General features: G+C 36.3%; 1 protein-coding gene across 9 annotated transcripts in view; it reads right to left on the bottom strand.

Moving 5' to 3' along the window:
• diaph2 (diaphanous-related formin 2) overlaps positions 1 to 15125 on the bottom strand; it is a 439308-nt gene that overhangs the window by 388133 nt on the left and 36050 nt on the right. For 8 of the 9 annotated variants that reach the window (XM_044127178.1, XM_044127181.1, XM_044127177.1 and 5 more), the window contains one exon: positions 11043 to 11063. The exons of the other annotated variant lie outside the window; for it this stretch is intronic. In XM_044127178.1, the coding sequence (XP_043983113.1) occupies positions 11043 to 11063 (21 nt within the window). The remainder of the gene's footprint in view (positions 1 to 11042; positions 11064 to 15125) is intronic. 9 annotated transcript variants of the gene reach the window in all.

Here is a 15125-nt window from a genome sequence, read left to right as displayed (position 1 = left end):
AAAAACAGATACAGATAAGCAGTGAAATGCATCAAATATGTTAAATTGAAGAACAACATATGCATAAGTCTGATCAGCATAGTGGTGTCAAGTAAAGGAAAGATATCTTCCATGTTAGAGACAACATTCATATAGGATATAGGTTAAAAAAGAAAAAAAAAATCTAAACATCCAGACTCATTACTTTTTGTTTACAGTAGCAAACTAGTGATCCAAAAAGGCAGACTAATTGCAGCTGAACCATTTTACAATTCTTCCACCCTTTAAATCTCAGATGTCTACGAAACGGTATTAATGGTACACGTAGCTGGCTCAAAGGAACCCAGTAAGACAACAGCATACCAATAATAAAGCTCTGTGCATCCAGTAAACCTGACAATTTAGTAGCCATCCACTGCCACCAAGTGCTTCACTTTGGAACTACAGCTCTGGTCAGACACCTGCAGTAGCCCCATACCCCGAGTCAGACCGTGATTATGGATAATCACTTTTATTTAAAGACCTAACTACATCCGAACTGTTTGAAGTGCCGTCTCTCTATTATCACTTTTAAAACTTGGCAGAGAGCAGCTGAAGATAAAGAATAAAATGTGCAATTTGAAAAAAAGCTAAAGCCACTTCGGAACCCCGGCAGTGTGTGGCATGGGGAGAGCATCCAGCATGGATCAAGAGCGAGTATTTCTAACTTGGCCCTTATCATGTGCCGCAGCTAAAACGATTCACCAACAAACCTCAAAGCAAGTCTAAGAATCATACATTTTTATATCCAACACAAGATGACTAATTCGTTGGGTTTTTTTTTTTTTTCCTGCGCTCATTTACTCGCAAGGGACAAAAGCCCGTCCAACCAACCACATGGTGCCGGTTAACGGCTTAAAAGTTGCCAATTTAACACTATGGTCATTCTCTTAAACGGGAGACAATAAAGAAACCACAAGCCAGAAAAAAACAACTAGTAAGGTTGCTTGATCATGTCACCGATCTTCAGAGGAGAGATCAGTCTGAGGAACAAGGGAGGAAACTGGCCACTGATGAGGCGATTATGTGGCTTTATTCTTGTGCATCCAAGTACAACTACTCTGTTAGGGAGCTCAAGCTGATGGGCAAGTATACCTTGTTAGCACACTGCTGTAAAGAGCGGACTTTAACTTGAGCTGCAAGGTGCTGTAAAAGTTACTGGTAAAAGTCATGGCAAACTTTGCATGTGGTAGAAATAGAGATGCATAAAAAAGAGGTTTATGAACTGAAGCATTTTATCAATTCCCCAAATGCAAAACATCCTCCAAGCAAATCTCGATGTACACAGAGCCGGCACTGAGATGAAGATGACATCCAGTTCAAAAAAAGAAAAGACGCACCATCAAACAAAGCAAATAGCTTACTAAATATACACAGATGTAGAGGATATCTAAAAGCTAAAGAAGCAAATAAAGAAATCGGGAATGACTAGAGGAGCAAGCAACCATAAAACATGGGGATACACAGAATTTCACAGCTGCATGAACAGTTAAAGCAGATGCGGTGGCTTGTGATGGTAGATGCATACTGAGAGTAGGGTTGTAAAAATATGCTATAAAGTTTATGGAGCCTAATGCGGCCCCACAGGAGCCCCCCACTGAGCCGAGCACGCCGACGGAGCTGTTGAGTGTGTGACAGAGCTGTGGGGGAGAGATGTACAACTGAGCAAAGCTAGTTTTCACAAGGTCCATCAGTCGTGTGGGGATGTGCATACAGTAGAGAAAAATTCAAAGCTTCACAATCAACAAAACTAGGAATCCTTTTTTTCTTCTTCTTCCCTACTGCCCCTCTCTGGAAATAGTCGGTGTGCATTTCTCCATGCCGAGTCTAAACCCGAGTTGCAACATCCAAGTCTGCCAGTACAGCACAGAGAAAGTTGGTACTTATCACATGTACGGCTACACACAGCAGAGTGCACACACCAACACAAGCACGGCATCTTTAAAGCTCTGCCGTAGCCTCTGTTCAATCCAATATCAGCATACTGTGACCACTTCAGCCTTTCATGTTTCCTTCAAAATAACGAGATCCAGCTCTGCTCCTCTGATTGAAGAGGAATGATTGTTTCTGGCTTTGAAAAGCCTATGTTTTTAAAAAAGTTGTGTCAAAGGAAATAGAAATACAGAAAGAAGGAGATATGGGCCAGTATGAGAGTCACAGGGTGTGATAATCTCAGGTAAAGTAACTTTTTCACTGTGGAAACACAAAAATGTTTAGTCACTTTTACTTGAGACAGAAAAGCAATAACTACACCTGCAACTGCTGTTAAACATTATTCAAGAAGGGTCTGATAATGTTATGACATTTGTTCTTTGTTTTGGTTTTTAACAAATGAAACAAAGATACATATAATAAACATTTAAACATAGTAAAAAAGTTTTTTTCGTCAATCATTTCAGAAAATGATTGACCTATATAAATAATGGGTTATATAGGTGGAATTTATATGGGGTTTCAGAAATCCTATATAAATTTCTTCCAGTCATATTGGCCACTCAATCTTTTTTACTACAGACATATTCACCGATTTCCACATTTACACACTGAAACGCAGATCAACAGTGAATTCAGGGCTAAGTCCCAAGCGGCACATTGACATGTAATAGGTGAAAGCTGGACTCAAACCTACAACCTTTTGACTACTTCTTGAGAAGTTACTCAAAATTTCTTTAATTGATTTTCCTTGACAATTCTCTCAATATTGCTGGTGCCTTTCTTTCTACCAGTTTTTTCTTCCACTCAACTTTGAATACAACAGAGTGTGAACAGCCAGTTTGTTTAGCAAAGACTCTTTTGGGGTGTATCCACTTTGTGGAAAGACTCTTCCCCATGATTGTTTAGCCCATAATGTGGCAATTATATATTATTTATGCATTAAAATATTGATACAGTATATACTGTTATATTTTATTATAAGGATATATTGAAGAACATTGTTTATTGTATTTACATGTATGTATTCTTGTTTTATTGTTTAATTTGTTTGAAAAATAAACTATTTAACAAATTAAATCCTGGCCTTCTGCTTTGTAACAATCTTTTTGAGACAAAAGATTCTGACAATTATGGCTTACAGATAATAAAAACCAAAAATAAAAATTAAAAAAAGCTTGAACTATTTCCCCTCCACAAATGAGTGAAAAAAAATATTTAACTTTTCAACTATTTTCTGAAAGATTTAGAAATGTAGATATAGATAACTTAAAATACTAATGAACTAAAACTCAAAGAATAACTGTTCATGGCAGAGTAACCTTGTTTCCCAGAACCCCCAACAGGAGCTGAAGTTGACCTAATCCCTCCCACACAGCCCACCCACCGTCACAGCTGAACTCCAGCTCTTCCACAGCATGTAAAGGTCAACCCAACCATGAATGCCTGAAGTGGAGCCATTCACAAAATAACAGGCAAAAATAAATTTAGAAGTCATCATTAAAAACGTTGAGTTTAACATCACACAACACAAGCCAGCCTGCTAGTTAATAGTAACTGGACAGTTGCCTACAGTGTTTGTTTTTTTTTAGTTGTTTGGGGGGGTTTTTAAGTTTGTTTGTTTCAATTGTATTTCTTACAGAGGAGCACATACAGCTGAGATTTCCTACTGAGATAAAAAAAAGCTGATAATACAAGGAGACAACCATGCAGTTGGGATTACATTTTGAGGTTACTGAAAATGCTTTTGAAAGTAGTAGTAGTAATAATTCATTTTTAGGAGTTTTCTGTAAATTTAGGAAAAAAAAAAAAAAAAAAGAGATTTTATGAAAACTAATACAGTTTACTACTCGCATGCCAACTATTGCTTTATTGGAGAGAAACCATTACAATTACAGCTCTATTTTACAGTTCTGTTTTGATTTGTCCTGACCTTCCATTACACAGAAAAATTTTAAAAATTAGGAAAGAAATTACCTGCTATGCCAGCCGGCACTATGACTGTATTTTTCTTTTTTTTCTTAGACTTTGCTACACAGATGACGATGAGGACGAAGTATTTGTTGTATAAAATATCCTAACTTAGAGAATACTGACTATAAGCTCCTTGCAGATCCCAAAAAATTTTACATTCATCTATTACTTTTGATTACTTTTACTAAAAATGTGTAACCTGAGTAACACCTGTAATCCATTTGTTGAAGTACTAGAAAAAAAAAATCTACTCTAGTAAAAGAATGTAATATGTAATTTAAAATTATTCATTTTGAAAAGCAAATGACTGCTTACATCCGTCTTGAATATTTAACATTTAGTTTGCCTGAAGGGAACAGCGTCATGACTGATTGCCATTGCTTCATGATGTGTTGCTTGTTTTCAAACAGCAATTCAATTAAAAGCCAATATATGGCTTTGTAGAGCTCTGCTGAACTTTACCCTCAACCTTTAAAAATCACATTGTGATTGGCGCGTCCATAAGTCCGAGTCAACGTTCGTTAAAGATGTAATGCAGATTCTTAAAGTCACTTCTGAGATGCTGAATTCACAGGAAAAAGTCACTGTGACCTTGACAAAAAGCATACAGAAGTTCTAATGAATTAAAAACTGAAAAATATCTGACATAGAAAGAAACTTTATTAAATAGATTTGATTAAAAAAAAAAGCATATATACCCCTAGGTGAAGAAAACATTTTTACAACCTTAGAGAAAACAGTGTGGAAAACATTTTAAAACGGATGCAACATGCAAACAGTGTGCAGAAGGTACTTGATAGTTATAAGCTTTTATAATTCTGAAATGTTTAATTCAACTGCAGGTGTGCTGTATTACAGAAATATCAGGTAATTCGCAAAGCAAGTCTTTGAACATCTTTTAAAAATTGAGGCAGTGCTGCAGAGATCTGGCCTCATCTTTTAAGGCAGAAGGGACTTCTGCTGCATCGCCTTCGGCATTTGAATATAGACATCAAAGAAAAAACCTTTCAGTAAAGCAGACTGGAAGTAAAAATCCTAAAACTATTAAAGAATTAAAGAGAAGCAGTAAATATTCATATGCATTAAAAACGGAAGAAATCCTAACCCTGCATTCCCATTTACCAGAGGATTGTCAGATAAATCCTCCATCTGAGAACTCCAAGACAAATTTTTAAGTCAGAAAGATGAACTCTAAAATAAGCTTTCAGCCAATCAAAGAACAATCTAATTTAGACAGTCCTCTGCAGAGCCTGCTTCCTTGATCTTAATTTATAATAGAATGGTGAATGGCGAACGCTGGCTTAGGGCATGAGAGGCACACGCTATTTATTAAATTTTCATTGCCGTCCTTTTAAAGCATCAAGGACATGTGCCACATCATATTTCCTCAACCTAAAGCCCCCAGTTTAATAGCTCGCTTGACACAAAAACACGGTAGAAAGGAAAAAATATTGGAGGGAAGCCTGGATTTCTTAACATTTTCACTTAATAATATTCATATCTAATATTTAGTGACATTAAAGTGATCGGAGTTTTCAGCTTTTGCCCCAATTGGGTGCTTTGTAAACCTCCATTCTAAACTTATAAAAACACAAAGGTTATTTAACTAGGGAATATTTATATTTTTAAAGTGTGTTGATGTAAAGTCAGTTTTGTAAATTGTTCATCTGGGAATTACAAAAAAAAACACTTCTAAAGACAATAATTTCATAATTACTGGTTCTATTTAAGATGAAGATGACTTGGTTTAAGTAGTTATTTAATATGAGACAGTAAAACTAACAGAAAAGTTAAACAGCACTTTGAAATTAAAAGAAATTAACAAATTAGGTGTCTGATATTACAAAGAAATGCCAGATTTGTTATTACATTGCATTCTGTCAAAAAATTTAATTTGTGGTACAATTAAATGCAGTTCAATATATACCTGAACTTGTTTGAAAGATTTACAAAGTGGTTGTTATTAATCTTGGACATTCTCAAAATAAAAATATTGTAGTGAGGTTAAAGATCCTTAAAATGATCAATTCAATGAAAACAAAATGTATTTTGCTTTTATTAAAAGATTATTTTTTTGTTATTTTAATGCAAAGTTGAAATATTGTCAAGTGAAAAATAGCAGAGAACGCTTGTAATTTGTTATGATTTTCGTCGTGTTTACAGACACCTACGCAGTTGTATTACTGACTGCAGGTCAATGCACACCTATTACCATATCACCCCACCTTACATCATTTTGTAGCTTTAACAAGTACAAGAACACAAGAGCACATTAGTCCAATTCTGGCTTCACTCCATTGGCTTCTAGGTGACTTTAGGGTAATTCTTTTCTTATTTGTTTTTAAGTCTCTTAATAACTTGGCAACATCTCATCTCACTGAACTACTGCATCCTTATGTTACAGCTCGTACTCTCAGGTCAGCAGATCAGATGCTGTTAACGGTACCTAAGGTTTTCTGTAAATCCAGAGGTGAAAGAGGTTTTTGCAGCGGCGGCTCCAACAATGTGGAACGGTTTGCTGCTATAAATCAGCCAGGCTCCATCAATAACCATTTTTAAATTTTGTTAAAAAACACTCACACAGACAAACATTTCTGCACCCTGCTTGCTGTGCAGCACTTTGGTCAAGCTCATTATTTTTAGGGTGCTTTATACACAAATTTGATTTGATCTGTAAATAAACGGTCTACTTCTTCAATGAATAAAGTGTTATTTCCCTTAGTAAATATAAAAATGCTCAGATGCTGTAATTAATCTAGCTGTATGAATGTTTATCTTCACTGGATGTGTTTCTGATTCTAGTTTGAATCAGTTTTAAAATATGACCGTACAGTGGCACAAACAAAACTCTGCAGTTTCGTATCGGCTTGTTGAGATACATTTTATTATTCAATGCTAATATAAGTGGTTGAAACCTTAAAGTGTCAACATTCTGTCATTGTGTAAAATAATGAACTTATGTCATTGAGCCGTTTTGTGCTTCTTCTCTCCAACATTCACATGTCTCACACATCGCCGGCTTCACTCATAAATAACTGGTTATGGCAGAAATTTTTGTTCATTTATAATCTTTTAAGGTGTTATTTTGTTACTAGCTGTGGTGACCCTTCAGTGCTCTGAAGACACCAGCAGGCATAGAGACAAGATGGCTACCTCAGTGGATATTGTTCAGATCAGTGTCCAGACAAGGTAAATTGATAATGAAGTGTGTCAGTGGAGTAAATATTTAGAACACCCACCAATTAAGTCATTATGTATCAGTGATGTATCTAGTTAGGACAGGAAATAACACTAAACTTACTGTGTCATTCTAAGCTATGTAACTGAGACCTGAGTTTTAGAACTTTCCCTTTTCCAGCCTGGAACTGGTCATTGTTTGAACATGCCTTGAATCTTCAAGATAAAAGCTCAGAAAGGAATCATCCACCTGGCATCTCCATAATCAAAACCAACAAGCAAAGTTTTTAAATTTCTCACAAAACAATTTTTTATTTTTTTTTTTATTTTGGTTCCCCATCTTCCTCTAACAGCCAAGAAAACATGCATTTCATGTCTGTTGGTCTCTAAATTGCCCTTAGGTGTTTAATGTGCGTGGTTGGTTCTTCAGTTTGTCTCTGAATCAACATGAGATCCTACTTTCTAGTGCTGGATTAGAACAGAAACCCTGGGTTACAGTGTTTCTATTTTAAAACTGTGCCATTAATAGAAAGAAGATGTACGATATTATTAGAAATATGTTTTAAACTGTTGATATGTTAAAGTAACATACTTCTACTTTACAATTGGCAAAAAGATTATAAGAATACACCTTTAACCCTAAAATCACACCCAGTTTTACTCGGAAAACAAGAACATGTCGGTAAATTAGATCCGCTACAGTGCAGCCAGTACTGACCTTTTCTCTCAGGCATAATGCTTTTTAGAGTCTTTGGTCAAATCTGCACACTGACAACAACATACAGAGACCAGTTGTTTACACAACCCTATTTACCACCGCACAACCTGACATTTCAGAGCCGGCCGGCATCCAAGCAGTCATCTGTCCAGTCGTACAGGTATTGATCATTTCCTATGGCCTGGAGACTTTCCACTGCCATTTCTTCAACAAATGGATCACACGCCCTCTCACGCCAAGTCTCAGCAGCCCCCTGAGCTGCAGAGTCTGTCACTGGACGAGACAAGATAGAAGTCTACTTTCTAAAGCAACGCAGCAGCAGACGCTGACAGATAGACCTTGACTTGTGACGTAAATCAGGTCAGTGGTTACTGACTAATGTGAAACCGCTGTAGAGGTCAACAGACAGCAGCAGGTATCCAGTGTAATGCAATCATCCCAGTCTATCTGGAAGCCTGTAATTACCTGAATGTGTTGCTTACATCTCCCCTACTTTTCTGATGGAGTTTGAAAGAGAAAGTGAGACTAGTGCTGTGGAGCTGCGTCGCACACTTCCACAATGGTCAGAGTGATGAAAGTCAATTCATAGCGTTCTATTCCTGGCTCATTCCTTACTAGCGGAGGAGAAAGTGCCAGAGAGATTTCATGCCTGAGACAGAGGAGTTAAACTTGTGTTCTCCCAATGGACCATCAGAACCAACACTTTCCATCTAGCACATCTGAGAGCCCACGTTGCCGCATGCTGACAGCGTGAAAATGGGAATTTGCCAGGAATGTGTGTGTGGGTGTGTGTGTGTGTGCGTGTGGGGGAGTGAGGGGGGATGGTCCTTGACTAGACCACGATTGGCTAACCAGGCTAAATACTGTTCCTTCTATGCTCTCTTTCAATGGGGCCTTCACGAATGAGAGCTTGTGGCTTTCAGTACACAGCGATTCTCACAAAGGTTAAAAATCCAAGGTCAAACACTTCTTAGGAGCTTTTGAAATGAATGAAAGTTATTGATGACCAGGACTTCTCGCATCCTTGAAACGGTCTGCAGAGATTCTGAAAGAATGTCTTCATACCTTAGATGAGCGGTCATGATCCAAAATGAGGTAATTTTGCCCTTTTCTATTTACTGAACACAGGGTAGCCATTACTGCTGATTGAAACCTACTATGTAGGCCATCCAAACAGTCCAGGCTGATAAATCCATTGCTGCCACAGAAATAACCAAGCACAAAAAGACAGTTTATGAAAGGCTGAAAAATGCCTCAAAGAGCAAGGTATGTATGAGAGCAGGGAGAGCGCATGAGCCAGGTCACAGTGCACTGTTTAACCTGACTTGTGCTTCTCTTAGGTCTTACAGTCTTAATCCTTATAAAGTCCTTGAAAAGGCAATGAAAGAGCACTTTAATCGACACTACTTAAAGTTGCAATTTCACATTTCGAAAAAGGTTACTGTGTGAGAAGATTTTTTTTTATTCTCCATTTCTCACAGAAATAATTTTTTTAAAGACTTTTGAAGGCAATTAGAACCATACGATAAAACAACTGCTTAATGTCCACAACTCAACCAAGCTCCCTGGTCAACAAAATTAAATAATAATGTTATAATAAATTACTGAATTAATTTTATTTTAAACATAAATTCCGCATTTGCTTAGAATGCAGAACAAATGTAACTCTTCTAGGAAGTTGAAAAACATGGAAAACTCTTTCTTACAGGGAGAAATTATGCTTGTGGACATTGCCGCTTGTGGTTGCAGTGAAGTCCTCTGCTCTTGGTTTTGATATTTGAAGGTTCTTTATTTTAGATTCATAAATGGGATGATGAAGCAAAGAGTTCACAGTTGAAAAAAAAGTTTCTGAAAGCTTAAACATCTGAGATGGCTTAAGAATGGTGAAAGGGAGACTGTAAATCCCTGTTCAAAAATAAACAGCTTAGGTCGGTGCATAAATACTTAACTAATGATACCAATCGCTGCCCATCAGGGAGTTAAGGTCTTTTTTTCCACTTCGGTGAACCCCATTTAAGTGGCAACTAACACCTGACTCAGACTACATCAATCAGGAACAATCTACCAGTCAATAAGGATATTACTTGAGCAACATTGGAGTTGTGCAATCATATTCAGCAAACAAGTTTTCCAATTCACGTTTGAAGCACAAGTCAGTAAATAAGCAAATTGGCGGAGAGTTAAACATATTTCAATATACATAACCATGTTGTGCAATAAAAATCAGCTCTATTGAATTCTTAGGTAATAAACATTTACCATTAAACTCCATGATGACTAATTGTGGATTATTTCAAATAAAAGAAAATAAAGTGGACAACCGTCATAATTTTTTTTTTCCTCTTGTAAACGTCCTCTGCAGCAGCAAGTGGTTTTATATAAACTCAGCCCCACCTTGGAACTTCAAAAAGAAATGTTATGAAAGACGAGAGTAATGTTTAGCGCAAGACGCTGGTTTTTATTTATACTACGCTCATTTTGCCTACAGAATCCAGCAGGACAGCAGAGTCTCTTTGCAGATGAAAAGGCAATAATTGATTATGGTCTACGCTTCTGTTTTTGCCAGTACGCCGACAAACATAAATGATAGTAATTCAGATGATGCGCATATTTCACCACAACCACAATTTGGTTATTGAGCTCCCTCCTTATCTCCGTCAAACCAGCTGTAGTGAAAACAAATTCAAAAATAAATGTCCCAATAAATAAATATAGTGACGTTTGGTGGAAACTCCCCCCCCCCCCCCCAAAAAAAAACAAAACAGTACATTCATTGTGGTTTGGTCTGCAAGTGCATTTTAGTTCAACTTCCAACAAGTCTGTTGTACTCCTTTATTTACTGAGGCTTATATTAATCTGAACCATCTGAATTATTTCTCTATGCAGTGGGTGAAGGTTGCAGCAGAATTGTCCATTTGTAAAAATAACTGAAGTTGTATTATTCACAGGCAAAGAGCTATTTCACAGCATTCTATGAACAGAAACACTGCAGAAACCAAGACGACAATATACATATATTTTTTTCAATTAACACATCAACATGCATCTTTATACACAAAGCTAAGCAATGACCTTATATGCACAGTTCAGAATATACTCCCAACCGGCTTCATGACTGAAGTGTGTATATGAATCTGTGTGTGTATGCCTGGGTTCATAGGAATGAAGACAGATACAAAGAAGTAACAAGATTTGGAAGCCAAATAAATAATAGGCTACTTACCGCAACTTTGCTCCCAGTTATCTGCATGCAGCGATCGGCGGAGAAGGTTAATGTGCAAAAAGACACAAACAGCACAACAGTTAGTAGGCCAGAGAATTTTCCAATACAAGTTGAGGCATTAGCGTATCTGTTGTGACAACACAAAAATCCTTCACACATTTATAGCTCACTCAGTTTCACTAAAATTGACAAAAGCAAACAGGATAACTATCATAGCTATTACTGCATACTGAAGATTATGTCTGTTGTTGGGAGCTGCAGGTCCTCTATTGTTAAATTATGAATAGACTGAGATATAAATTCTGAGATGTAAATATCAAGGCAAAATGTCTTATGCTTTTGCAATAATTTGACAATGTGGACAGTAAGACAAGTGAAAGGGTAAATGTCTTTGGTTGATGCAGGTTTTGGATTCTCACCTAAATATGAACACTCGCTACTGAGGGTACAGAATGTAAAGAAGGTCCTTTTGGTCTAAAAATCAATCTTCTGCCATTAACAGTGGTCTTCAGATGTCACATTTGTGTGGCAGAACTACCTTGAACCCATGCAGTCAGCACAATTCCCAGGGTTTAACCTTGTTATCTGTCAATAGTGGCAGGTAGCAGAAGCGATTTTTATTACTGCAACTGTGGGACTTGTTTCACAGTGGGAAGGTGTCTGTTAGTAGAGTAAATGTATTCTAATATGAGACTGAGCTCTTCTCGCTCTACAACATGCTTCTAGGGAATTGCATTCTGATTGCAAGAAGTTATAGGATACACTGAGCTATTTCCCACCTCCTTTCTACAGTTTTTATAGGAGGCAAAGAAAAAAAAAAATCTAACTTTCATTTTCTTTTACCATCATTCTCAAACTGTCCAGGTCTACATCCATTTATTGCAACAGTTACCCTTTCCTTCACCCTACTAAATGTTCAGAACAGCCATAGAAGCAGTTTAATGCAACAATTTCCCTATGTTTTTAGCAACTATAGCATGTCATTAAAATGGTACAGAATACAGAATGCTGCAGAACATACATCTATTTAACTTTAAAACATATTTACAGCAGCTCTACCAAACTAACAGACATTATCTTTAGTGTGCCAGAGCACAACACAGGAAGGAGCTTGAAGGTAAGAGGTACCAGTTCAAATAAATGTGTTTTGGGAAAAAAAGGACAAGTCGTTAGGGAAAGTGGATATTACAAGGTCTGCATAGCTTGTCATAGTGACAAGATTTTTGAAATATCACAAAAAACAGAACACCAAAATTATTAAAGAAGTTTTTCCACCTTTAGTCTGACATAGCTCTTGAACAACTCCTTTCAAAAACCAACTTTTTTGAGTTAGAAAAATATTTAAACAATACTGTTGCATAATTTTCAACACACACAAGCATTAATCACCTTTTCAAAATTAACTTTTAAGGTATGATTTTATCAATATTGGCACATTTTGCTCACATATTTGTGCCTTCTATTTACAAAAATGCCCTAAATTTGGCAGATATTCTGTGTGCATCTCTCTTCAGATCACAAAACACATTTAGGTCTGGGCTGAGAACCAATCTTCTTCTGGTGAAGCCATTCTTTTGTTGACTTTTGAAGAATACTTCTTTACATTTCGAGCATAAGCCTGAAGGATTTGTGCCAACAAGAACTGCTGTTTTGACCCCAATTTTGCTGAAAGTTTTCAACCTAATTTTAGTAGTTTCTACATCTCTTTAGACATTTTCTCTACTTGATGTCAATAATAATTTGCTGCCAATAGGAAGCCCCTACAGCTAATGGTCTAATTAAATCCAACTGGTGATTTCTTTTTGAGCAAGCAATGCGTTTCACTATTTTTTATTTTTTTTATTGTCGTTTCCCCAAAAAAGATTTCAGAGTTTTCAAATTTTACTGGCACACTTTCAAGGTGGAAAAAATTCTGAAACACAAAAACCTGCCATCTTAAACAAGGAAATATAAGCTTTTAATATCCACGATAGATGATGTACCTAATGACTTGCAAGTTTTCCTCTCAAGACATCACTATACACTAATTGTATGAGTACTGCAAATTAATAATCATTAGTGGTCTGGACGTTCTCTGAAAACTGTAAGGGCCACTCAGAGAGGAAGGCTGAAAATTGATGGTCACATCAAAAAAACGTAGTAAGAAAAGAATGCAATAATGAGCAATCCCCCCTTACAAGACCTTGCATCACATCCTTCCAACCTTAAACAAAGCATGTTCATAATTTAACACAAGGCTCAAAGTATGTATTAGTAGCATTAGTAAAATTTGGGAAATTTGCATTTTTGATTAAATTTGCACAAATGTAAAGAAAAGGGTTGTAAAAAAAAAACAAAGAAAGGCAGTGAAAAAAGAAAGGCAGCAGCTCATGCAAAGCTAATAGTTAAAGACATTTAAACATGACTCATGCAGAAGCAGAGTAGGATTACACGGTAATCAGTTCATATTTAAATGAGCCAGGTCTTTGCAGAAGATTTTTTTTTTTTTTTTTTTTTTGCAATACGTCATTTGTACTGGGAGTAATTTGCCAGACCCATGCTGGGGTAAACCTTGTAGAATGAGTCTGTATTTAATGTTGCATGGCTTGAGATTAAGAATAGCCTGAAATTTTCTTCAAAAAACATATTTTGCAAGAGTAAAAATTATACTCATTATTTCAGGCAAGCAAAGTTTAAAAGCAAATGTAATGTGTCAGTATGCATCAGTGATAGAGATACACCAGTCACCTAGAACATATGAAAATCTTTCACATATTAAGTTTTCTTTTGCCATAAAGGCAACAATAAACCAAAGAGGTATTGAGCAGCATAGATCTGGCATCAACAACTAAGTACTGATTTTGCAAATGTTGTAAACTGGCATCTTACAGATGTTTCACTAATTTGAGATTCAGATAATTTAGAAACCAAATTAAATCCTCCACGTTGCTATTTTGTTGCTGAAATAGTTTCTGAGCAATTCCAGCAGCAGAAGGGCTCATTATGCTGTTTTCACAAAGCACAGTTTCAGATCAGGTAAATTGTTTATTACAACATCTAAATCAACAGCAATGACCAAGGTTTTACAACAAAGCATTTATCAAAGCCTTTCATGCCACTGCTGGATGGCTCTCTGTCCATTGTATGATTTGGTGTTCTTCAGGTAAGAGGAACATGAAGACTTGGCCTTACATTTGAAACAAAAGACTGATTTTGGTCTTTAAAAAAATATATGTTTGTTTGGCTCATTTCATGTATACAACTTTTAGTGATGTCAGCCACTTCAGCTGCTGTAGGGCGAATTTTAAGACTGGCCTTTATTTAAATCATCAGTGGACCTTCACCAGTTTCCTTTAGTTAGATGTTGGTTTTTGGTCAGAAAGCATGTTGGAGAGACTAACATCTGCAGTGATTCACTAATATTTAATTATTTCAATTTTGTGCTTTGAATGACTTGAGGATTCTGCCTGCTTAAAGTCAAGAGAAACATATATCAAAATGTTACCACTATCCAAACCCGCAAGTGTGTTAAATCATAATAAATGCAATAAAACAATGAAGATGTAAAAAAAAAAACAACAACAACAAAGTAAGCCTTTCAGAAATGACGGACAGTAGAGACAACACAGCCAAACTGAAAACCCCACAGAAAGATAGAAAAAAGCCCAGAATGTTAAAAGCCAAACCACCAATATAGTCTTTGTGCAACATTTTATATTTAGCCCATAATGCAAGCTTACCAGCTACACATAACTAAACTGCTGAAATGCAATTACTTTTTCCAATTGTTCCAAGTTTCCAAAGGATCATTAATTCAACAATGTAATATGTGATGCTGATCAGAACTCTAAGCCGTGTGATTATGGTTTTGTAATTTGTTAAGAATTAGATAAAAGATGGAGATTTGCTTACAATTTAACACAACCTAAACATTTTTCACAAACAAGTCTAGCAATATGCTACAAGTTGTTACAATTGTTACATTTTTACAGTAATTGCTGCAGGTTTTTGTAATTGCAAACTGTTATAACTGTTGAAAATTGTTCTATAGAAATCCTCAGTCTAATGCTGGATGCTATGATAAAATATTCCTAAAACTATTTG

This window comes from Gambusia affinis, linkage group LG09, assembly GCF_019740435.1.
Source record: "Gambusia affinis linkage group LG09, SWU_Gaff_1.0, whole genome shotgun sequence".
Classification (NCBI taxonomy): domain Eukaryota; kingdom Metazoa; phylum Chordata; class Actinopteri; order Cyprinodontiformes; family Poeciliidae; genus Gambusia; species Gambusia affinis.
The sequence above is the reverse complement of the archived record's forward strand: the minus strand, read 5'-3'. Positions and strand labels throughout refer to the sequence as shown.